The following is a 26,175-nucleotide window of genomic DNA, read 5'->3' as shown; positions in this document are numbered from 1 at the left end:
AAAGCAAGTCAAACTTTTGACTGTTGATTTTTGTGCTATCATGGTACATACACTTGTTCGTCAAAAAAAAAACAAAAATGTACATACACTTGACTTTGACCTTTGACTATAGTATATTAAAGGTTATTTATTGAGCATGAGGAGTAAGGAGAGGCTTATAATTGTTTGAGTACATGTTGAGAACTTAGAAAGGAGATTAGGAATGGAACTTTTGAGTTATTTCCTATATTTGAAAAGCATGTGATTGATGTTAATTGCTTTTGAGCATGATTAAAGTTGTTAAAGTTATTCTTGAAGATAAGGCTTGCCTGAGAATATCTTATTGAGCATGGTCTCATTTGAGGTTATATATTTTATTGAGCATGGTCTCATTTGAGGTTATATATTTTATTGAGCAAGGTCTCATTATAAGTTATATATTTTATTGAGCATGGTCTCATTAGAAGTTATATATTATTGAGCAAGGTCTCATGAGAAGTTATATTCTGTTGAGCAAGGTCTCACCAGTTTTAAAGTTATTGAACAAGGTCTCACAAGTTAAAGTTATTGAGCAAGGTCTCACAAGAGTTAATCATTGAGCAAGGACTCAATTGATTGGATCATGGATCCTTAAGAAAGTAAAAAAAGGACTCATGGAGTCATTAAAGTAATAAGATGAGCAAGGTCTCAAAGAATTTGAATTAGTTAATTATGGTGTTTGTTGCATTCACTTGTTAAAGAAAGATAAGAAATTAATTTATTTGCTAGATGTATTATTGTGATTGTGTCTCACATAATGGGCTTTGGCAATAAAACTCTTGGGATGGATCCCCATGAGTATTGAACATAAGGGGGAGTTAGTGTGAAACTATACTCCTGCATATAGCTTAGCATGACGATGCTAATGCTTTTATTTTATCAAGCAAGTTTATGGAATTCCAATTATCAAGATCTTTGAGTGGGCTAGACGTCACTCGTATTATTTATCTCTGAGATGTTGAGTCTAGAGGCTCACTCTCACCCTCGTTCATTACTAACAAGCTTAAATTTCTCGAGTCAAGTTATTTAAAGTTCATGGAACTTTAGTAAGAGGTGTGGGATCTCTTACACAAGGAATAGTAGCCCGTATGATTCCAAGAGGAGGACGGTGCCCGTTCATTGCCAAATAATAATAAAAGAAAGTATTTAGTAAGTTCATTTAATGCTTGTCGCATGTAGAGTCATAAGAAGAGCAAGCCGAAGTTGTGAGGATTGCATGCATTATTATTCACATTAATTAAGTTGTGTTATGTACTCAGCGTTGCTGATGTATGTGCTTCTTTGTTTTCTTTTGATTGTTGTTTTTCCTCAACGACCCTGTGATGACCTATTTGGCGAGCTGAGCTGAGAGGAAAAGTTTCAGGTACAAGTTCTTGATGTGCATGGGAATCATAAGCATCCAGATGGAAATTATAGTACAGGAGTACTTTCTTAATAAAGTCATTTGAATTTATGTTTGACTTTACTTGACCATTGGGGTCAAGGTTTGACTCGTTTTGAAGATGGGACTAGTGTGGGATAGTCTCTAAAATCAAGATGATATCTTTGTAGAATATTGTTACTAATCTGATGTCTTTAACAATTTAAACCCCACCAACAGGGGACAATCATCTATGACTCTATGATATCATCTTGATCTTCCCTCTTTTACTTTATTCTTTATTTGGAATTTTTTTCTCCCCTTTTTACTCTCTCGTATCCCTACCATATGGTCGACCATTACATTATTAATTCAATTTTACTCCCTTTCTTTCTCCTACTTTAACCTCTTTTTTTTTTTTTTATCTTAACCCCTTTTCTCTCCTACTTTACCCACCCCACACCCCACGCAAATTAATTATCATTGATATACACACTACTAGTAACAAGAAAGATTTTTAGGAAACGTAGGGATAAATTTTTTTTGATGAGAATAATCCCACCTTTAAACGATCCTCCCAAAACAGTCCTACCTTTCATAAATTTGAAAATAAAAAAATGGCAATTTATGATTTTCATTATTGTACTGAAACTCAAGCAACTTAATTCCAGCTGAATTATTAGAAAATTGGAATTGAGTCAAGCGGCTTGAGAAACAATCAAACACTTCAGACCTGTGCAAGTTCAACTCGAGCCCTAAACTTTGAAGCTCATAAATGATCACAAGCTCAACTCATATTTAGATCGATCTTATCTTAGCCTCTATAATGCTAATTTAAATACTCCAAGCGGTAGTGATTAGACACGAGTAACTAGCTTGTGGTTGTACATATTACAATGATCTCACTTTCTACTAAACCAACATATCAGTTTACATGTTTGATTAATTTACACGGTAGTGAAGATTTCTTTTTCATTTTGAAATATGTATGGCAGGCCCACTCACCATATGCACGGATGAGAATCGATCTTCTAACCCCTGGAACTAGGGGTATTTGTTCATGTGATGGTACACAAAACTCAAAATTCCATGAGAATCAACTCAGATACTGAGTTGAGGACGGAATTTTGGATCGACAAATCTCAACGTAAATTCATCAGTGCAAGCCATACGGATTCTCTCAGGTGTAGCAGGATTGTCAAGAGGAAACCAACCACTGTAGCCTGCTTCTGCTCTAGCAGCTGCGATAGCATCCTTGATGGCAAAAAAGGCTGCGGAAGCAAGAAAAAATGGAGGTTCGCCAACAGCTTTTGAAGAATGTATAGCCTTAACATTTGGAGCTCCCTGCATATCAACCCAATATCTCTTAAAACTTCGTCCTTGCTTGGTCATTAGCAAATAGTAGCATGTTATATCATATTTGACGAGCAGATAGAGATTTATGTGATAATGTTTTGGTAACTTAGCCCCTAGCTCTCTGGATTGGTAGTATGACATACAACTCTACAAGGGTATTTTTGTAAAATAAAGAAAATGATTAGTCTAGGGGGTAAATGGTCATTATGACACTTAAATTTAGTGATAAAAGTGTTCTCTTCTAAACGGTTTTCATATACTTCGTATAATTTTTTTTATAGGTAAGATGAAAGGAACTCACTTGAGACGGGATAAGGGAAATTCCTCAAATGAGTCATATGTGGTTTGATCCCTAGGGCCTAGACCTCAGAGATACGAGGTGGGAATTGATGCCACCACTCCACTACCTCAACTTCATATACTTTGTATATATTGCAAAAGAATATACATAATCCTCTAAAGACCAACTAATTACCAAACACTTCATAATTTCAGGTCCAATCTACTCTTTTTTCTACAAAATACTCCTTCCCAAACACACTCTCCACAAGAGAGATATTATTCCTTTGAACTTTTAAGCACACCAAGAAGATACTCATCTTACAGAATCCAAATTTCAACATGGCGAAAAAACTCACAGATCAAGATGTATATTGAAACATCTAAATATCTAACTATAACACCGCAACTGAAAATAACAGGTAGACTAACCTTCAAAAGAGAGACATTGAATTTTGTAGGAACATCATTGACAGATGGAATTTTATAATTCCCAGGTCCACATGTATACAGGTAGCCAGGAGGTATCCACTTATGAGCTGCATCTCCCCACTTGAGCTCCTCTAAAGCAACCCAACCCAGCCCCTGTATGAATGCTCCTTCAATCTGCAATAAACATGGTTTTTGTGAAGAAACGAACATGCCGGAGCATTCAACAAAGTTGAGAGTGCTTCGTTCACTATAAATTGAAACTATCTATATTCTACGAGTACATGTAATAGTCTCAATTGTATCATCCAGACACGAGAAGCACACACAAAAAATCAATAAACCATTGCTGTTAATCATTGAACTTATACTGGTCAAAATATCTGCTCCAAGCTCGTTCCATAAATTAAATTAGGCCAGCACTTCAAGTGATCATAACCTTCCAATCACCCTTGCATTGACTCACCCTTACTAGGTATGCCAAGTTGATTTATTCGTATTCAAAATAATCACAAGAAGAGAAATGGAGCTTTTGGAAAATCCCAAAATTGAAAAGCTTAAATGACACTGAACTCAATATTAAATGGCGTAGTAACCAATCAAAATGACACTTCCACTATACTTCTGGAAAACATTCTTTAATTGAATGAGCTCAAGCAACAGAGATGGGGAATTTGTGATGGAAATTACCTGACCAACATCAATGGCTGGATTGAGGGAATGTCCGAGATCAAGAATGATATTTGCAACTCTTGTCTGGAAATCTCCAGTCAAGTATCTATCTCAACCTCCGCAAAAGCAGCACCGTACGTGAAATACCTGAAAGGGTTCCCCTTGCCAGTTTTCCAATCAAATCCAATGTCAGGAGTAGCATGGAATCCATGAGCAGATAGGTCTATTCGCTCCAGATAGCACGCAAGTGCCAGCTGAAAGGAACAAAAGCATGCATCATCGCTAATGAGAAAAAAAGAGGCAACAGTAAGCTATGACACAACCACACATTCCACACATACCTCAGCAAATGAATCAAAGTTGTGTTTCGAAGCAATAGGATCCATTCTTGTTTTTATTTGCTCACAAGCATCTAAAACTGCAGCACCATACATATCAGAACTTGCTGATGCTGCAGTGGGTGATGAATTTGGAACCTGTTTGACAGCAAACAGAAACAAATAAAAATGCAGTTCAGTGGATTCTAAGGCTCTAGAATATTCTTTTCCACTGTTAATGAATTGTCGGGCAGTACAAATGAAAATGAGACAATTTCTGCTGCATTGTTACCTTGTCAGTACTAGTCTCTGATATGAATACAGAGCTAAGAGGAACATCAAAAGCAGAAGCAGCAATCTGGGCAATTTTTGTATGTAAGCCTTGTCCCATCTCGACACCTCCATGGGTAACTAGTATTGTGCCGTCAGTATAAACTTGAACAAGAGCACCTGCCTGCATTCAATTCAATCAACTAATAAACAAGAGAACAATCTCCTCTCCCTCCTCACTCTAAAGACATACTGCAATCCATCAAATTTAGGGGCAGGGACACTTTGGGAACTGCAAATAAGTTGGTTAGAGTGAGCTTGGGGGAGGGGGACAATGAGCTTGTTAGAAGGAAGTCAAAAGGCTATTTATAGAGGTTATCAGCTAAGACGAAAATAAGTGGAAGTACATTTCTTTTATTTTTATTTGTTTAGTTCCTTAGTGATGATTTTCTAGAATTGCTTATATTATGAATTTCCCCCAAATCATCTTCTTCCTCATTTCCGGTCTATTACATATACGTCATTCTTTAGATAGATCCCATCTGTATTAATTTCACATTTTAACTCACTATATAAATATCTTTACAAGGATTGTCATAATGAAATTTTTTTTGAATTTCGATTTGAAATGAATTTGATATGTAGATTAATTATTGGTCAAAGTTCAAAATACTTGACCTCGAGTTAATAGAGGTTATCTTTGTAAAGCAACAACTAGTAATACCCTAACTTGCATGTGTTAGATATAGCACATTATTTACAGAAACAGAATGCAAATAGAAACTGTTACAGGCCGAGATTAAGTATTAAACCAGCATGCATTTCCTATCTACCAAAGAATTAGAGAAATCAGAAGTGTTGAAATCCACACGATGAAGAAACTTATTATTTCAGAAAGAAAAGAGAGAGCGAGAGGATAGGGGAAACAAGGAACGAGTTTCACAGCCAAATGAAGTAATGTATGCACATAGAGTCACTATTGGTCATTTTTCAATACTTAAAATAGGCAGGCGCCACCGCGCCAGGCCTGCTGGAAACAAGGAGCATTTCCAGTGGTGGAGAAGGATCACTTGTCATTATGAAATGTAGTCAGTATGAGGTACTGACTTCAAATGATTAATTGGTATTACAAGAGAGCTACTGGTTCCTTAGTTGGTGGGGTGGAGAAGGATCACTTGTCATTATGAAATGTAGTCAGCATGAGGTACTGATTTCAAATGATTAATTGGTATTACAAGAGAGCTACTGGTTTCTCAGTTGGTATATCGCTCATACTTGCAGTCAGGGATCCAAGTACTGACCCCGGGATCTGATTCTTGTATTTTAGAATGGCAGAACACCTTGACTTGGTCAAGAAGTATTAAGAAAGATTGCCCTTGTCAATACAGAACACAGTCAGGATGTAAGGATGTGGTACTGATCTCAAAGATCAATTGGCGTTCTAAGAGAGCTACAAGTTGCCAGTTGGTATGTTGCTCATACCTGCAAAGAGAGATCTGGGTAATGATCCAGGGATCTGATTCTTATATTTTAGAATGGGAGAGAACCTAGATTTGGTCAAGAAGTGTTTGCACATTGCACCTTATACTCGGTCAAAAAAGTTCCGGAAAATTTAGGTTAGGACCTCGATTCATTTGCTGAATGCATATATTATCCATCAAATTTAACCATTTCATCTTGGTGGTTAAAACTTTTTCTATCTACCAATTTCAACATCAGTGAATGCTGATATCAATTCTGAAGTCCTGCACAATCTTTTTGTTTAAAATACAAACATAAGTTCAACACTATGCTAAACAAACATTGAAGCGAAATTGAAGATGTAGACAGGGACAACAAAGATGATCTTGTGTGCATTGATACCGTCTCATATGTAAAACCAAGAAAGCCTGCATTGCCATGCCTGGATCATACTAAGGCTACAACAACAAAAAATTATAGCACTGAGATGATGTCTATAACAGAAGACATTACCTGGTTCATAAACTTAGTTGTAAATGAGATTCCAAATTTTGTAGGAACCATAGCAAGTCCACGCTTTTTCCATCTATTATGAACATTAAAGTCATCAACCTCAGCACGTGCTCTATGGAAGTCGCATGATAATTTCAGTTGATTCCACAACTCGGGTAATGTACAATGCTCAAGTATTTGGCCATAGTGCAATATTGATCCTTCACTTTGGAAGTTTATTTCCTACAACAGCACAAAGTTTGAGCATATTGTGTAAACCTTGATCACTCGAATATTCATGAATAAATACGCTGGATGAAAAGTTGACAACAAACTAATAATGTGCGAAACGCAAAGCCTAGATACCTCACTACAGAGTATAGAAGCAAACACAGCAACTTTTCTTACCCTGATCTCCTCCGGGTTCTTCTCGAGCTCCATGGCTATCCTCTGAATCCAATTTTCAGCAATCAGCATCCCTTGTGGGCCACCGAATCCACGGAAGGCAGTATTGCTTGGAAGATTGGTGAAGCAAACTTTGCCATTTATGCGGACATTTGGTATCTCATAAACATTGTCTGAATGAAACATTGCGCGTTCAAGGACAGCAAGAGAGAGATCAAGTGAATTTCCAGCATTGTTATATATCTCAAGGTCCAGAGCTAGTACCTTTCCCTCATTTGTGAATCCAACCTGTACTGGGTAATATATAACATTAATTAAATCAATATATCCGATATTTCAAATATGTCAAACCAATTCATAAAAGCTCTACATACACAAAGAAAGATTCAATAAAGCAACAAGCACAAAATGAGGAAGACAAGGATGCTAGGGTTTCAACATCATCCACAATGCTAGGACTCCAATATAATAATCCAGAATTTGACTCAGGAAAAGATACAAGGTTAAACTCAAGCATCTTTTCATTAAAAATCTATGGGACAACAGACCATAAAAGGTGGATGATTGTTTGAATGTGCAGGTGCAAAAATATCATAATAGGTTTTTACGATATTTTGCCTTAAACTCGTGAAGAGCACATAGCACATGGAATTTTCGAGTGCTTATCTTGTTTATTCTATTACATTCCATTGTGGGAGTGAGAAGTAAGCCCAACATAGTGAGGTGGGCATGGAGATACCGAGGCAGGAAGCTGGAAAATTTGCTGCCCTGGCACACAGCCTAATATAGCCCGGGGCGGGAGGCACGGCAGGGTGAATTCCTCCTTCAGTTCAGCACTTTTCCTTTGGTTATCAGGTCAAGATGCTGAGCGGCCAATCAGGCAGCTCCATTTCAAGGTAACAAGGTTATATTAGTGTCTTAGTATCAGGTAAGGGTATTTAGGAATATTACTTTGTCTTAGTTCCTATTGTTAATTGATAGTAATTAATCAGCAGAAGTATGTAATTAGGAAAGCATGATTCCTAAGTATCATGTTCTCGTATGGTCCTTGTAAAATTTTGTTTCCTAGTTTTAATAGAAGTGAGATGATAGTTTCCCCTATAAAACGAGATGCTAGGGGTGCGCATATTTGTCTCCTAAAATGTCAGAAAGAGCCTTGTGAGAGAATTAATGAGAGTTCTTACTAATTCTGTGGGAGAGTTTGAAAATTCTCAAACATAAGCCTATTATTGTTACATTTTGATAATAATGCAAGTAGGGTGAAAGACTTCTTTCACCAAAATATATGGTTTAGTGTCAGAGTTGCTATAGTAGTTCCCGCCTATTATTCATAAAGATGCATCAACACTTCCCTTATATAAATACTGCATAACACATACTCCTACCTACTATTGCTATGCATAAGAAGTTAAAAAACACAAATTGTTGTCGTGAAGCAACAGTCAGCAACTAAAAACATGATGTACACTTTTCATAATTTGTGGATCTAATGCAATCTATAGAAAAGGGCATGGAGGTAATATAACTAATAATCTTGATCTGCGGATATTCTGTTATTTACACTTTTCTTGGTTCTGGGGGCGCACTATATTGGTCTTGTTCTTTCAGAACACGCTTATGCCTTCATTTCATCCTCTTCTCCTTACAGTTCACATCCTGAATCAATTTAGAGTCACCTCTTATATTTGACAAGCAGAGTGAACCTTTCTTGGAGCTTTGATTGGACAAAGATGCATTTTAGTGGGGGAAACAAGTGCAGAACACAACAAATGGATGAGGTTTTGTCAGCTTGATTTAGCTCAAATATGCTCCTACATGCATGTCAATCACAGCATAAATCAATGTCAAAATAGCCAACTGGAGAAATTAAAGTATACCTTATACTTCCCAAGAAAGCTGTGACGCTGCCCAGTTATCATCATGTCTACATCTCGGTCTAAGGTGAGTTTTACATGCCGGTTTAACAGATAAGACGGAACAGAGGCTGCAGCAGCAATAAAAGCTGATCTTGTCTCCTTGCCGCCAAAACCGCCACCAATTCTCTTGGTTTTGCAAACTACTTTTGACATAGGAAGACCAAGTACGTGACTGACATACTTCTGATGCTTCTGAGGAGCCTGCAGAGTTATTTCAGTGAAGAATTTACTAGAAGACCAAAAATAAAAATAATGGGACGATCCAGATTCAGATAGACAACTCAAATTACACTAACATTGTAATGGTGCACAAAAGAAACTAGCAACTTTAGAGTGATACGTACTTGAGTAGATGAAATCATATGGACCTCATTACCACTGTCCATGGTCCATACTAAACTGCTATGTGTTTCCAAGTAGAAATGTTCTTGACCACCTACTTGTACCTCTCCTTCAATGATCCTGTCACATGCACCTAACTGAAAGCAGAGATCAACATCGCCTTTCAGGAATTGCTTCTCTGAGCCAGGATGAAAACTTTTAAATTTGAGTGCATCCTCTATAGATAAAACAGGATGCAACTCTTCATACTCTACATGCACTTTTCCCGCTGCTAGTTTTGCATTTTCATGGGTATCAGCAACAACTATGCCAATTACCTGTACAAATCCCAGGCATTAGTTCACATGCTGCTAAAAATAGTATTCAATTATGAATACTTAAAAATCTTAGTACCTGGCCCACACAAGTTACCAATTCTGAAGCAAAGAGCTCCTCATCAGCGACAACGGGTCCAATATGATTATCCCCAGGGACATCTTTGGCAAAAAATATGCCTGCAAACCCAGGCAAAGTCTTTGCCCCAGAATCATCAATTGAGACTATGCGGGCATGAGGCTTTTTACTCAGAATTAAAGCAGCATGCAAACCATTAGGCGGCATCCCCATATCATCAACGTATTCTGCCTCACCTGTGACCTGAAAAGAGTGACAAACCAATAAAGCGATAAGATGACTAGTGAAGCTGGCAAGTCAGTTGTACTATTTGTTATTACTTTCTTAATTTCTTGCACTGTTTTAATTGGTAGCGATAAGTTAAAACTGGTTTCAGCCTGAAAGGGACTAACTGAAAACCGAGATGACAGTTTAAGTCGAAGGGTTCTTTTTCTTTTTATTAAGGTATCCAAACATTCTTGGTCAGGCTTTCACACAATTTTTTTTTATTCAAGGGGGGGGGGGTGCCAGGGTGCAGGACGGAGGGTTTCAAGACCCTTCTTATTATAATTTTGCTCAATGACAGCTATTAGACAGATAAAAAGGTAAGAGGGCTAAAATGAATTATATGCAATCTGCTACAATTCAGTATGCAAATCAATATAGAACTCAGGGCTAAAGGTGTTGGATATATTGAAGTATCGACCTCCAGAGTAGAGGACCTAATACCACCCACAATGCTTTCGAGAGGATTGTGGAGCTCTCCCAATGAGTGACTCTCTTTCTCTATATTCTTTGGATGCCTAAAAAATACCAAACCTTCCTATTTATAGCCCTATACTGGACCCAACACTAACAACCTCCTGCTCTATTCTCCACTACTAACAGACTAGCTGAGTCATCATTACAAAATTTACTTTATTTAGTTACAGCCTATGAAATCCCCCTTCTGCCCTTCTTAGTTATTCCTAGCCCTCCTAGAATACGTGAACCTGATGAGAGGACGTGTAGGAGATGTTGCATAATCTTCATAAACGAGATAGAAAAAAAAGGAGTGAGGGAATAACCATTCAAATATACTTCACGTGTGAAATTATGTTACATAGCTGATTCCATCTTCACCTTTGACTTTACAAATCGAAACAAGGAGACTGAAAAAAGTGGAGCAGTAATCCATGATTCATAGTACATGAAACACAGCCCTGCTCCACGGAGCCCCACACCCCAACCAAAAAAAAACCCAAAATAGAATATATCAAACGATATAAAAATTCAGAGAAAGAAGACAGGATATTTAGAGATGATTAATAACACACCTGAAGTGTTGCAGATAAATGAACCTCTGGAGATCCCACAGCTGTCCCATGTTTGACCATATCATAGTCCTGACTCCCCATAACAGATGGCCTATGGGATGGCTGTATTGCTGACAGATAAGATGGTGGTACTGTTTCTGTCAAACATGTCTTTACATCCATTTCACGAGAAACCCACCAAAAGAATTTGAAGAAGAAACTCAATGTCAGAGATTTTCTGAAATCCACCATTCCACCAGGTGCATCTTCCCTCAGAAAAATGTCCTCCTCTAAGACTTTTAATGCCTCACCTAACAAATCCTTATTCCAACTCTTTCCTATGAGAAACTCTTTTGTTTTTGAAGCAAGAAAAGAAACAGCAGCAACCCCTCCGTAAACAATTGATGCATCTGAGACAAGCCATTCTTCATCTTTCTTCTCGAGATGAACACGCATTCCAGCATTTACTAATGCAATATCATCATCTCTACGATGAGCCTGCTTGAACTCTTTCACAAACTCGAAAGGCCTAGTCCATGGTAAATGTATCGATAGTAAAATCTCATCACTTGACAAATCAACCTTGCGATAACCAAGGAAAAAATCTTCTGCCAACACTGTTCTAATGTTTCCCTTGCTATCAATGATTTGAAACTTTGCTCCAGCTGCCATCCAAAGAGGATTCAAATCTGATATTGGACTAGCAGTGCATATATTCCCACCTACAGATGCAACATTTCTAATCTGAGTTCCGGCAAACCACTTTATTTGCTCAACGAAAGCATTACAGGTTGATATTTCATGAGTAGCACGCTCTACAGAAACTCTCCTCAAAACACTTAGAAGCTCAGACAGTCGCACAGCAGCTCCTATCTCCAATCCATCATCTTTCACATTTAAAATATTTAACTCAGGTACCTGTGCAACTGATACAAGAGCTTTATACTGCATTCTCTTCAACCTCATTTCAATTCCAACCTCAGTGTTACCAATCACCAACCTTGCATCTGGATATTTGGATTTTAACTCAAGAACATGTTGAAGTGACAAAGGTCTATACCACTTAAGTCCATTAAATCCACTCAAACTCAAAAAAGAAGATCTCCTTAGCAATAGTTCAGGAGGAAAAATAAGCTCTCGGTCATTGTATTTGCTACCATCAACATCACTGTAAGAAAGCTGTTTGTACCTTTCACTGCAAGCCCCGCTTTCCTTCGTATTGCCAGTGTTCCCATCAGACTTTTTTCCACATGAGCAGGGTTTACCAGTCGAAGGACAAATAAACTCGTTGCCTTGTTGGCTTGCCGAGTTACCAACTGTGTATATCATGTCATCTTATTAGCAAAAACTCTAAAGGCATCGATAATTGGCCTATAACCTGTGCAGCGACACAAGTTCCCTGCCAGACTTTCTTCAATTTGCTGCTCAGTTGGAGGAGTTTGACTAGACCTTAGAAAGCATACATGGACATGACAAATCCAGGAGTACAAAATCCACACTGTGAGCCATGTGAGCCTGCTAACAATTCCTTCAAAATAAATAAGTTAATTAATAGGGGATTGATGATTAATCAAACCGTTCTGCTTTACATTAAAATTTGAGAGGAAGATATATGCACTTGATTGTGAAACATCAAAAGGAAAAAACTAGAAAGAATAAAAACAAAAACTATCTTAGCTATTAAACTTCCCTTCCCCCCCCCCCCCCAAATTTCCCAGTTCCCACTATCGCAAAAGAATAAAGGGGATAACTGGCAACCAGCTTACTTTAACATATGTTCTCAATGAAAATAGAATACACACAGTATAGCTTGGCTGCCATTTAAATGTATCATACTGTTTATCTTCACAAAAAGTAGAACACAGGATGAAGAGCAGTTCATCTTCTAGCTACTCATCCAGAGCCTGTATTATAATTGATCCAGATAATCGTAAGAAACCAGGAATAAGTGCTTCCTCAAAGGTTTGCTCAAACCTTAATTTCTATGTTCCCCCTCTCATGATTGTTTAATGGCTAACATGCAAACATTTCAAGAAACTAAAAGTTCTTGAGTAATGATAATGACAGCGCTGATATATATTTGCGTATGTGTACGCGTTAACCACTTGCCGGATGTTAAAATCATTCAGCATTTGTACAATCTAACAAAATTATATAGAAGGGGGAGGTATGATACCTGCACTGGATGCAAGCCAAGTTTACGGTTTCCAATACCCTCCACTGTGATTATATGCATTCCTTCCACGGAGTATAGTGGAGTTAAGCATGCATTGACTGCATGGTGCCTGGTGGAGGCAACATGAACATTAAAACAACTTTTAAAATATAGTTTGTTATCCACTAAAGATGCATAATCAAATCTAGAGCCACACAGATTGATGTCCCAATCCTGCTGGAACAAAGTTCAGTATGCCAATATACAAGACACAAGTAACTAGCACTATTTTGTTTTAGAAAGGGCTGAGAACCTGAGACAACTATAACATACTTTTCTGATATAAGGTCATTCTCTTAGCTGCCTCCCCACCAGAGTAAAGAACAAAAGATATTTCACAATTTTGATCACCATTGCAGCAGGTGCCATGTCAGCAGCATCTAAGTAGTCTAATGTCTCACGTCGCTAACATCACTGCATGAATTGATATGTTTTAAAGTTCCAATTCACCTTTATAAATTAACAATTTTGGAACATATTTTTAGGCTATACTTGAAAGTTGAAAATCTACTTTTAGTAACTAATCTGAACAATATTTTGTGAAGAAATCAGATGATCTAAACATTAGCCATAGAATAGCACTTCAAAGTTTTAACAAATGAGATATTATTAAATCACCAATATGCAAAACGACATTAGTAACAGACGATAATTTTTGATGTGATAGCATCATGGTCTATAATAGAGAACGCAGTGTGATTTTGAAGCACATGCTCTGAAACTTCTCTTTGGGGTACGGTAAGTTTTTAAAACTTTATAGAACGACCTTTATCCTTCTTCTTTAAAGAAGTTCAAACTTAGTTGCAACAGTACTTAATTTGGTAATTGGTTCTCTTTATCTCTCTCCTCGTCACATGTGTCCCTCTTTTTATTTCTATCTATCTCTCTCATCTTCACATGCAATCCTTCAAAGTTGTGCATCTCCACACTGATTTGGGACAGAGGAGCATAACAGGTTTGCCTTGATCAAATTATATGATCCCCACTTCCATTCCTAACCTTCAAAAAATACAGCTGCTTCTTGCACCATGCTAGTTGTTGTTTGCCATTTCAAATTATTAAGTATATACTTTTGATGTGCAAAGCTGTTAGAGGAGAAAACAAAGAGCAGAACCATGAAACTCAACAAACAGAGAACGTCCTGAGAACTTGCCAGGCTATAGATGACATCAATACCACTTCTCAGCGATCATTAACTTGTTAACTACAAAACACCTCGAAACACACAACAATATAGATAGTGTTCCATCTTGTTAACTACAAAACACCTCGAAACACACAACAATATAGATAGTGTTCCATCTAGCTTGACACTAAGCATATATCAAGGCAACAAGGATCAATATGTGCAGATAATAAAGTTAAAGAAAGACTCACACACATTTCTTGTGCTGTCGATCCAAATAGGAGACCATCACAGTACAAGCACCACAACCTCCTTCACCACAGCCTAATTTTGTCCCAGTTAAGCCTAAATCTGCATTCAAAAGCATCGGGAACACTTATCATGACACTTTGAACAAAATAAACCTATATCAATAGGAAAATAGTGTGCGCCACATTCCCATATGTTGGGATAATGGCTTGTAAAGCCGTGTATGCCAGGGCCCATGTCAATGAGACGGGCCCGTGCTACTTCAGTTGGCCCATTTCTGGTAAAGAATAGAAGGTCAGCAGTGGGTGGGAGTCCAAGGTTGTTAAAATCGGGATTCTACTTTGAATCGTAAGGTGATCTTAGAATCGGATCGTAAAATTGAATCGTAGAATCGTACGATTCTACGAAAATATATGATCTGGATATTGCTCATTTTGTAAGTTTAAAATGACTAATAATTGAAAAAAGTAGTTGTTTAGCCAATAAATAGGCGATATTGACCATATATGTCTATTAATAGCTTTGGTATCTTAAATAAATTTGATTTAGAAGTATGAGGTTTCCGTTGGTACACAAAAATGCATAGAATCGTGTAGAATCGTGAATCGAATCGTACAACCATATTTGAATCGTAAAATCGTAAGATTCTAAGATTTGAATCGGGATTTCAACAACTATGGGTGGGACGACCCTGCACCCGTGTGAGTTGCACTGGGCGCCATGCTACCTTCTAAATCCGATTTGACTCAAAATTTTCCATGCCATTCATACCTGCCCGACAACTCATGTTTTTATGGGTTTTGTAACAGCTAGTTTTTTGGGTTTTATTGTTTGTAAATCCCTTTCTAACTTATTATCTTTGGGTTTTCTTGAGCAGAGCTTGATTCCAGCCATTATTCTTCAGATGTTTAATAAGTTCAATTCTTTCCTTCAAATTAAAAGAGCACCTTTTCTTTCTTCTCAAACCTGAGCAAAGGCTCGGGTGACTACAGATCTTTACTTAGTTCTTGTGTGAAAGGGTCTTTGTTCGAACCTTCGGAACAAATCAGCCAATATGTTTAGCACCTCGGAATTCAGATGCACCGAATCTCGCATTCAAGGCAAAAAATGTATCACAACGCAATAATTTTATAGATCTTATTGTACTATCCTTTGTGAGGTTTTGTCGTTCTTGTAGCCTTGAGCACTCATACTCCCATAAAAATACACTTGAATCAAAAATTCTATGCCACTCAAGCTTAAACTCCAATTTAAGCTTTTGACCTAGTACACGACCAAGAAATTCCTAATTGAGAACATTTCTCCACAAAAATTTGTTCAGAACTATTAGATTGTTGTATGTTCGCCCACAAATGTTGTATATTGAACCATAAACGTAGTATACAAAATCATAAAACTTTTCCAACCCCCTTAGTTATTCTACCATTGTATTGTGTTTTGATCCTCTAGAGTTGTAAAATAACTCTACAAGGTAGAGTTTGAGCAATATCAACCATTGAATAAAAAATCAATGGCTCATATATTCTCTTTCCAAAATCCCCTTTTATCTCATCAAAATCCACCACTAAATCTTTCCATTCCATCAACAATGATCTACTTAAACTCGGATTTTAACGTTTTAAACTCGAGCATTACTTCCCCCTCCCTTTTCACCCGAAAAAAAAAATCATAAAACCTGTATATGAAATCAGGCATCCTATGATCTATATGAGTTTTAAACTCGGATGGCGAATTTTTATGCATAACATTTGTAATATAATATACAACATTTAGAACAACATATACAACATTTGTACATGTTGCAAAGTGTTCACAACGTTTCGGAATTAGGCACAGCTCTGTATGATCTGATAGAATCGAATAATCTGTAAGCAATTTATTATCTCTTGTGATCTCTAGGACAATTTCCTAGTATGACTCTCATGTACATGTATATACATCGATACACAACACGACCTATCAATCTATCATGAATCTCATAGAGAAACCATCTTATTTCTTCCATCAAATCAAACAGAGCCTAAAATTGATCAAATTCGTCCATGAATTTACCAGCAAAGCGAGCAAACTCATCAAATCAAACACAATTTCACAAAATTTGAGCAAAAGTAATCGCGAATTTCAAAGATAACATAAATTCATATGAATATTGAAGAGAATTCAACTTATTAAACATCAAAATCATCAAAATTGAAATCTCAACAGACTAAAATTGAAAAATTTAATACCTCTGAGATACTCAAGAAGAGTCAAGTGAGCTAAACCATCAGGAAGTAATCTCCGAACTCCATTGATGTAAATTATAGCTTCGTTTGATTCTCTCTCCTCGATTACTCCAACTTCTTCCTCGCTCCCCATATTTTTGGGAGATCACTATGAAAAAATCACTGTTAAAGATCGATTTTCAAAAAATCTAGTGATTTAGATGAAATTGATGAGCTTGATTTTGATGATTGAAAGTTTATTATATAGAATTCGACCGAAAGAAGAGAGTATGATAAGATTTGTGAAATTTACAGATGTCATATATGCTGAAGAAATAAAGATGAACACGATAGTTAGAGTGGGTGGGAGTATGTCTTGATAAAATTGACTTCTAGTGATTAATTAATTATACTTCTTTTGGCAAGATTAATGATTGTACTTTTTGGCAAGATTAACTAATTGTAGTATTATTACTTTTATTTAAGTTAAGGTAATTACGGGACGTTTGGTTCAAATACATAAAACGAAATGTTATGAGAATAAGTATTTCAAGAGTATGAGAGTGATGGATAGCCGAGTGGTTAGAGCTTCCCTTTCAGACTTTCAGTTTAGGAGGTTCTGGGATTGATTTTCACTATTGATAAGTTGGGATCCCCTTCATTCCCGCAACCTGTCAGTGTTTCTTCTTATCCTATTCTCAAAAGTATGGTTTCTCCCTTTTTGTTTGATTGATTATTTAACTGAGGTCACGTGTTCAAATCTTATATCTATTTTTAATTTTTTTTTTTTTGGAAATTCAAAATTCTTATTGATCATAAAAAAAAGGAGTTTACAGACACCAAACCACCAAAGTTCAGGATATATTTTTAATTATTTGAAGATTAGACAAAAGACAATATATTTATTTTGAGGGAAGACAAAAGACAATATTTGGATCTGTAGTAAAAGTATAAGGAAAGGAATAATGTGAACATGAAATTCATCAAAGTTTTGTTGTTTGAACTTTTAAAGTTAGTCGCCATTAACCAGCTGTAAATACGAATCTTATATTTCTATTTTTTTAAACTATAAATGAAGGACCTCATTAAGAAAATTGTACATAATCCCCATTATTTTTGAGTAATTCCTTAACACTTCATAGGTTTTTTCATGGAACTTCATGGAGTTATGTGTAATTTAAAATACTAACAACATATCGCAGTAGCATTTTATACAATAAAGGCAAAAATTACAAGTATTAATGGAATCTACAGAACGTAACCAGATTTTGTATGCCTCCAACTTCCAAGCTTAACAAAGATTAATCATTGAGAGATGCATCCAACAGACCAACAGTGTGGTTAAGCATCGTTTATCGCTCTGATCTCGTAAAGAACACCATAGAATGAATGTAAATGAGGTCTCAAACACTAATACATCAATCTATACAGCTTTTTAAACATCATCTGCAATGTAAGCTACTAAACAACCCCAGATTTCTTACAAAAAAGGTTGCAATCAGTACTAACTGTACAATAACCAGAGGCTTAGATGGAGAAATCTTCAGCCACTATAAAGAATATTAATGAATGACTAACTTCACCTATGATTACAGAAACTTTCTGAGAGTTCTGCTCATGTTATAAGAAGATTTTCTCTCGTCGAATCTTTTTGGGGTTCTTGACGGGTACAGAATCGATACTAGGTTCTGACCGAGAGAACAGAATGAGGACCTGCATGGTGACTATAACAAGAAGCAAAAACGCAGCTGTATTATGATTCCTTGCCATGTTGAGAAGAGTCTGGTCCATAAAAAGAATGCGAAAGTACCAACACTAAGTAAACATGACCAAACGATCATCACCTACTCATCAAAACAATATCGAAAGATCAGCAAATTAATCTTACACCAAAAGGATGAAAATAAGGTATCTGTATTGGATATGCTGCAATTTGTGTCTTACAATTAACGATTGCTTTGGTAGACCAATATCTTGAATCTCTTTGTTACCAAAATTGCCACCAGAAAAGTAATTTTCCAGAAATGCATCCTGGTAAGGTTCATAAGATACATGAATCAGCTGAAGGTATAAGTAAATCCTTTTTCTTTTTCCTCTCCATATTTCTGTAAAAATAATTGAGATAATCTCTTTGTTTTAGTGCTGATGATATCAAAATATGTTTAGTGTATTTGTTAATCGCAAGTAAAATGTACATTATTTTCCAAGAGAACAGCTCAAATTGGTTTCATATTGGTACTGACTACTGACTTCAATGTTGACGCTATCAAATCTGTGCGTAACTTCAGTAATGCTTCATGTTTTCTACTTTTTCTACCCTCAATTCAAGTTCTTCCAAAAAGCATGACATTCGAGGCCAAGGAAGTGATTTGATTAGAGCAACAGTTTTTTAGACAAGAAACACTATAATGGTCAAGTATGAAGTTATGTATACCAATTATCTACTCAAGGTGAGTTTCATTAATCGTGAGAGAATAAATCTAAGCTTATCAACACAAGAAATATTCACACGAAGTTCTGATGGGAGCATAGTGGTACTCCTGCAATCTTGTAAAACTGGAAAATAATTCTCCATGCTCACTTGTGGTCAATTTTTTTTCTTTCCTCTTTATCCCTTGCCCTAATGAGTCGCATTTCATACCTCCCTAAGAAAAATAAGAAGATATAGACATGCTGATTCTGGTCTTCACTATCTAGGTACCTGCAATACACAGGGCTTCACAGTTTATACTGTCCATTGAAAACAAAAGGTCCTCACAACGGTACACCCGGGCTTACCTCTCTCAGAGTTTCATACCTCCCTAAGAAAAATAAGAAGATATAGACATGCTGATTCTGGTCTTCACTATCTAGGTACCTGCAATACACAGGGCTTCACAGTTTATACTGTCCATTGAAAACAAAAGGTCCTCACAACGGTACACCCGGGATTACCTCTCTCAGAGTTTCAATATAGACCCAAAATAATAACCCCACCCCACCCACCCACCCACCCAACCCCAAACCCCCTTTAACACAATAGCTGCCTCCAGGAACGGCCAGGATTCAAAACTGGAGTGATTTCCCTCCTGAGAGGTGCATAGTGGTACCACCAGACCAATGGTATTTGGGTCGATGCAAAGTATATAGCTAGGCTCTCTAAAAGTTAACATTGTCATTATGCTTAGGTGTAGCTAATACCATTGATTTATGGTTCTTACCTTGGCTACAAACATGTTTTTGCACCATTGGGCAATATCATCACTTGTTTCAGGCAAGTCATGCATTAAATGCCGCTTAATATGCACTTTCACCTGCAACAGAGATTATATAGCAATCAGCAACAAAAAATTTGCTCAGGTAACACACTAACACCAGCAGACACAAAACACAGCTATTATCTCTGCCATTTTCCATCAGTGGAAGCCCGAAGATCGCACAGCCTTTTTTGTCAATATAGACTTTTTTTTTACTATACTATATTTGTCTTGCAGAGGTGTGAACTACTTACGACAGAGGATTTGCCCTTAAAAATGTTAGCATTGAAGTGGGACCTCATCTTGGCTATGGCGAGGGTAATATCATATATTGCGGGGATAAACGATCTCATGTGCTTCACAGCTAAAACAAGACCCTGAAAAAACCCAAAAGTAAGTGATAGTAGACACCATTAGTTGGTAGTTGTTCTGAGGGAAATGAAAAACAATATCTTCTCTACAATATGCGAAAAATGTTGTGCAGTGGAAATAGATTACGCAGTAGGCGTGATACCAGATAAATCCAGATTATTTCATAATAGAAAATGCAGTGATATTTCATGAATTAAATGTCCACTGTGTTCCTATGATTTATAGCAAGGTCTTATAAGTTATCACCTTAAGATGTTGTCCGATGCAAATACAGGAGAAATTATTTAGGTCAGGAACCAACTCACTAAACCTTGTATAGAGAAAATTGAGCAAGATTCAAAATAAAAAGAAAAATGAAAGGCACAAGCTAAAGAGAGAAAAGCGATTGGGTGCACCTTAGTACGAGGGAGCAAAACATGTTTTGGGACATCTAACCCTTTGATCTAGCATGCTGCTGAGCATCTAATAGTTTTGATTGTGTGAAGCGAGTTCCTTCAACAAAGAGAGCCAACCAGAAGGGACAGGAAAATCCTTTAAATCTCGCAACCTGACTGTCTGACGGTTTACCATTACACAATTATTTATAACAAGCAATAACCCAACCATAAACTAACAGAATATGCATTTTAAAATACCGTTAGAGTGCTTTGATCTACATCCCATCTCCTTTTGATAAAGATATACTCAGAAAACCACATTGACCAACCAATACCTGCATTAGATGAATAAAGTTGTTAATAGAAAAAAGAAACTGCCAAAAAGCCACCAATTCCCTAATTGAAGAAAGTTGGAAAGCCTTCAAAACCTCAGCCCCTACCATTCTTTTTAAGAAAATGAAAGCTGACTAGCAATCGCTCGTTAATGGATAACTATAACTGATAGACACCTTATTGGTCAGCGTGTAATAAGGGAACAAAACAATGATGCCAAAAGGCTATATGGGTAAGAAGGATATAAAATTCATGCTTGGTACAGAAGAAGCTTGATGGTAAGGCAACTTCATATACTACCAATTAGAGTCCATAAAAGAAATCTGGTGATGGGAGGACAATGGTAAGCACTCTGATGCGGCTATTAAATGATAGAATAACCAGAAAAAATGTCAAGAGAAAACTATTTCCACCTATGGATTACACTAAAAGATGTGATACATATTCACTTTCCACAGTCTTGAGGGTTATTATGAGTGGAGTACTTCTTGGAGTTTGGACTGTACTATGTCAATGGATATCCTCTACTGATGACTGAAACAATCATGATTCAATATATAATGTCGCAGAAAAACAATCTCATCAGAATATATAAGACTATAAAATACTGAAAATTCATGAGCTGCAAAAACATGCATAATTCATAGTGACTGCAAAAGTCAGCAACTGCCCGTGTTCGCAATTTTAGGAAATTGATATCAATCGTCAAATAGTTCCTTTGACCTTACTGTTCATGATTCAACATAGCAACATAGATTGTTAAAGATGACCCTGCTTATCAGTTGCTAAATTCACTGTTGGAGAAGAACAGGTAAAGAGCAAAGTAAATCACATGTGCAAGTTAATAATCCGAGACATGAAAAGCTTTGAATTGTCGTTTTGAACTTGTAACTCAGTTCACTGGTATTACAAAGAAGTCTTAAGCTACATCTTGAAGCGATAGAAACTCACCGGCAGATACTTCAAAACATCCTTCATGATAGCCATGGTGCAACCTAGGCAACCTGCTCTCTGATCAGACAAAACCACCAGCTGTTATTGACTGACAACTGAATATTGAGAAGATGATCATAGATATTATACCCAGCTCATTCAGAAAAAAGTTTTACAATGCAGGTATAGAGAGTCTTAACAGGTGATTTTTCTGATGACATCGTTGTTTTATTTAATAGCAGTATAACATGGTAGGCTGTAGCATACAGGCAATTCAGCAATGTGGTATCAGACAGATATAATAGATCAGAAAAGTTATAAAAGCCATATGGGTGCCAGATGTATAGAATTTTAGTTACAGAATCAGTTCTTCGGAAGCACCTGAGCTAAGACCCATCCAATAAGCCAATCAATGTCACTTCTATGGTTGCAGATAAGAAGACGTGCTCTTTACCTGTAAGAACAACATTAAGTACAAGAATCCACCAAGAAGGATGGCATTAACTAAATTCTGGAACTTCAATAAAACTAATGTGCCTACCCATCAAATGAAATGTCTCAGAATCAGTGTGCAGCTCCACCTGCAGCACCCCCAAATTTTCCACAAATGAAACACTTAACACAAAACGTACGTATATAAGCATAAAATCAACAATGCATTCAGACCTTCACACCTGCCCACCAATCAAAGAGCCATACAGTCTCTAACCACAAAAGTTCTGCTACTACTTTGTTGAATCTCCTATGCATATTCTTTGACAGTGGTCGAACAAGGACATAGAGGATAGCCTGAATATACAAGCAAATGCACAATACAGGGATTCAAGATGCATACTCAACAAAGAAAATTATCATAATCTGAACCATATGATATAATTGAGCCAAACATATTAACAGGAAAGCTATCATAAAGCAATTCAGCACCTATGCAGCACAAAAAACCAATAGGACCTGAGGTTTCCTGTTTTCATAACATCTCATATATGAAACTTCAAACGTTTCCGTGCTAATGAATCCCGAAAAAGGGTGGGGCCTGAGGTTTCCCTATTTTCACAACCTCAACCGAATGTGCACTACATAGGTCTGAGAAACAGAGAAATCAAAATGAGTAACATGATTTAGTTCTAAAAGAAATAACTTAATAGTTCTTGTGCACATATTCTTTTAATTTGCCCCAGATCATACTAAATGACATCAAAGACATAATATCATCGCCTCTACACTTGCAATCTATCCATGGTCCATTCCCCTCCATAACAAGAAACAACTAACAACATAATAAGTATACCTCTATAAGCCAAGTCCTAGACTTAACAACAAACCCATTATCGACCCCACTTTTAGTATAAAGTTCAAATGTACATAGTCTTCCCTCACACTATTTTTGGAACCAATGACAGGCCTTGGTGCAAAAGATCCAATTTCTATAAACAACAATTATGACTTGTACATTCATCATTCCATCCAACTTCCAAGTATTTACTTAATTGAAGCCAAGACCATTAACTAATTCAGATTCATTCCCCTTTTACTTGGTCATCTATGCAAGTGAAAATCATCACTCTCATAATCTCATATTATATGCAATTTAATCATGGTTTTCAACAAAACTCCATCCATAACACATTTTCATCAGTTCAATCCCATCACATGATAAATTTGATGACAAGTAACATGTTCAAACTTCAAACTGATCAATGATTATTATTTTTATTATTTCTTTCATGGACTGCATCCATAGTTGTATCAAATCCAAGCTTTTTCAAATCAAAGTATACAAATTTATCCATTTGCCCTCAAAACCCACCTCCCACCCCATTTTCCTGCACCCATAAATCTAAGGAAAAACCATCAAAAAGATCTATTTATCAAAACCAACAAATTAAATGTAAGATGATCATCATATGCAGCATTGTTAAAAAATTAATTAAGTATAGAATGACAAACAACAAAAGCAAAAAAAAAAAAACAACAATTTATGAGTTTTGAAGAAAAAGATTATAGGAAGGATGTGGGTATACCTGAATGAGATTAATGATGAGACCCGACATAAGAAAAAGAAGTCCCACAGGAATAATTGCAAAAATAGCGGGTAATTCCATCTTTCTTCTTAGAAAGAAATAAGCTTTTTACAAAAATTTAAGAAAGAAAATGAAGAAAAATGAAAGGAAAATAGAGGGAAGAAATTTGTGTGCTCTCCATTGTTATTTGTATTTAGCATGTTGTATGACGTGGGAAGAACAACCTGGAGTGATGATGATTTTGGCAAATTCGAAGGTTTTTTATTAGGACAAAATTTAGTAGCAGGAAAAAACCATTAAAGTATTGTTTTGGGGTTTTGACTCTTCGAAAGAAAATTCAAGGACTTTTGGTCATGGACAGATCATGAAAGGTTGTTGCTTTCCGCCACGCATCTTCATCCTTGGAAAAAAAATTGGTAGTTTATAATTGGTGGGAAATAGGACCAATCTCATGCTTTTAAATGTAATTAGACCTGGTTATTAGACGGGTCGGGTCGGGACCAGTGCAGCCGTGCAGGGCGAGTGGGTTGCCTCATAAAGGGTCGTAGCGGATCGGATTAAATGGATAATGAACCGCTAGCGGGTCGATAATAGGCGGGCCGGCAAACGAGCGAGTAAAATAATCCCATTTTATTATGTGAGTAGCCCGTTTTAATTATATGAGTAACTTAATTCATTCATCTCTATTCTATATGGGAAGAGGGGTAAGACACCAAAATATTAGAAACCCCATTTTACCCTCACTACATCTCTATTCTAACTACTTATTTTAATTAAAAAATAAAAAAAGAAACTACCTAATTAATTTAAAAAATAAAAAAAGGCATTACAAAAAAGAAAACCATCAATAATTCAAATATCCCTAATTTATTAGATATAATTAACAATTAATTTAATTTTTTACATCTCCTAAAAAAAAATTCTACATATTTTCGCACGCATCGCGTGCATATAAAACTAGTACTAGTAATGTCATTTAATCTATGAGTAACCTGCTTTTCCCCTCAAAAAAAAAAAAATCTATGAGTAACCTCATGTAATCTTATGAGTAACCTAATTAATTCATACTAGTAACCTCATTTATTTATACAAGTAACCTTAATTAATCATACGAGTAACCTCATTTAATAATACGAGTAACCCCAAAGGTTCACAAAGTAACTGCATTTGCTTATTAGAGTAACCATATTTATTTGTAGGAGCGATACCATTTTATTGTTAAAAATAACCACATACTCGTACAAGTAACTCCATTTGGTCATAAGAGTAACTCCATCTGTTCATAAGAGTAACTCCATTTGTTCACAAGTGTTTGTGCATAAGGGTCAATTTCAAAAGGTCATTTCTCACAGCACACTTACTATTTTGGGAAGATTCAAGTTGGAGATAAAAATTTTGCTCGATAGCTTTCCAACGCCTGGTCAAAAGCTCAATTTCGATGAGAGACGAGTGAGATATGAGTATATGACCATTTGAAAATGAGCTAACGGGTTGACCGACTATCGCGTGCGCGGCCACACCTATAATTTCGTGTGTCCGGCCACACGCAAGACACATTGCTTTGAATTGTTTAGGATGTTATTTGGAAACTTCCTTTCCTAAATTATTTTGTCAAATTTATGTTGATTTGCATTGATTGTGAAGGTTTTTTAAAAATAATTTCATAGGGGGACGCCATTGATCCTTCCTTCCCTTATAGTATAGACTAGTCCTATATGCACGCAATGCATGTGAAAACAAACAAAAGGTTAATTGCGTAATAATATATTCGAAAAATTATTCATAAAGTTCATTGTATATTTTCTTTTGTTTTCTGAAAGCTAATAAATCAATGATGATGTAAATATTTTGTTAATTGAGGATATAATGTAGAGATGGTGAATTTGTATTTTATTACTTAAGAGTATAAAAGGAATTAATATTTTTGGTGTCCCCTCCTCTTCTCTTATAGAGATAATGCACTAACCAACTCTACAATCTCATATTGTTTTGTTTGGCGTGAAAAATTATTTAAAGACAAAATAATAATTTTATTTTCAAAACAATTAGATACAAATGTATATATTAACATTCATTAAGCTAATGCTAATATTAGCTTCTTCTACCTCTCAATATTCTTATATTA

General features: G+C 36.3%; 2 protein-coding genes across 2 annotated transcripts; both read right to left on the bottom strand.

Annotated features, from left to right (window-relative positions):
- Nucleotides 1-1,980: 1,980 nt before the first annotated feature.
- Nucleotides 1,981-17,152, bottom strand: LOC125497124 (xanthine dehydrogenase 1-like). Its single transcript, XM_048643814.2, is given in 17 exon segments — nucleotides 1,981-2,722; nucleotides 3,446-3,619; nucleotides 4,133-4,215; nucleotides 4,218-4,368; nucleotides 4,456-4,590; nucleotides 4,724-4,885; nucleotides 6,676-6,897; nucleotides 7,063-7,347; nucleotides 8,937-9,176; nucleotides 9,320-9,634; nucleotides 9,711-9,953; nucleotides 11,006-12,321; nucleotides 12,324-12,440; nucleotides 12,443-12,512; nucleotides 13,161-13,269; nucleotides 14,577-14,676; nucleotides 16,803-17,152. Coding segments are annotated over 17 exon segments (4,095 nt in total). The 5' UTR covers nucleotides 16,933-17,152; the 3' UTR covers nucleotides 1,981-2,479.
- A 942-nt stretch (nucleotides 17,153-18,094) lies between these two features.
- On the bottom strand, nucleotides 18,095-24,473 carry LOC104889972 (1-acyl-sn-glycerol-3-phosphate acyltransferase PLS1). Its single transcript, XM_057394560.1, is given in 13 exon segments — nucleotides 18,095-18,529; nucleotides 18,532-18,622; nucleotides 18,723-18,809; nucleotides 19,979-20,071; nucleotides 20,269-20,391; nucleotides 20,782-20,831; nucleotides 20,834-20,933; nucleotides 21,022-21,098; nucleotides 22,044-22,107; nucleotides 22,411-22,475; nucleotides 22,559-22,610; nucleotides 22,696-22,818; nucleotides 24,051-24,473. Coding segments are annotated over 13 exon segments (1,137 nt in total). The 5' UTR covers nucleotides 24,132-24,473; the 3' UTR covers nucleotides 18,095-18,398.
- Between the last annotated feature and the right edge of the window lie 1,702 nt (nucleotides 24,474-26,175).

This window comes from Beta vulgaris, chromosome 4, assembly GCF_026745355.1.
Source record: "Beta vulgaris subsp. vulgaris cultivar EL10 chromosome 4, EL10.2, whole genome shotgun sequence".
Lineage (NCBI taxonomy): Eukaryota > Viridiplantae > Streptophyta > Magnoliopsida > Caryophyllales > Amaranthaceae > Beta > Beta vulgaris.
Note: the sequence above shows the minus strand (reverse complement) of the source record. Positions and strands in the feature narration are given on the sequence as shown.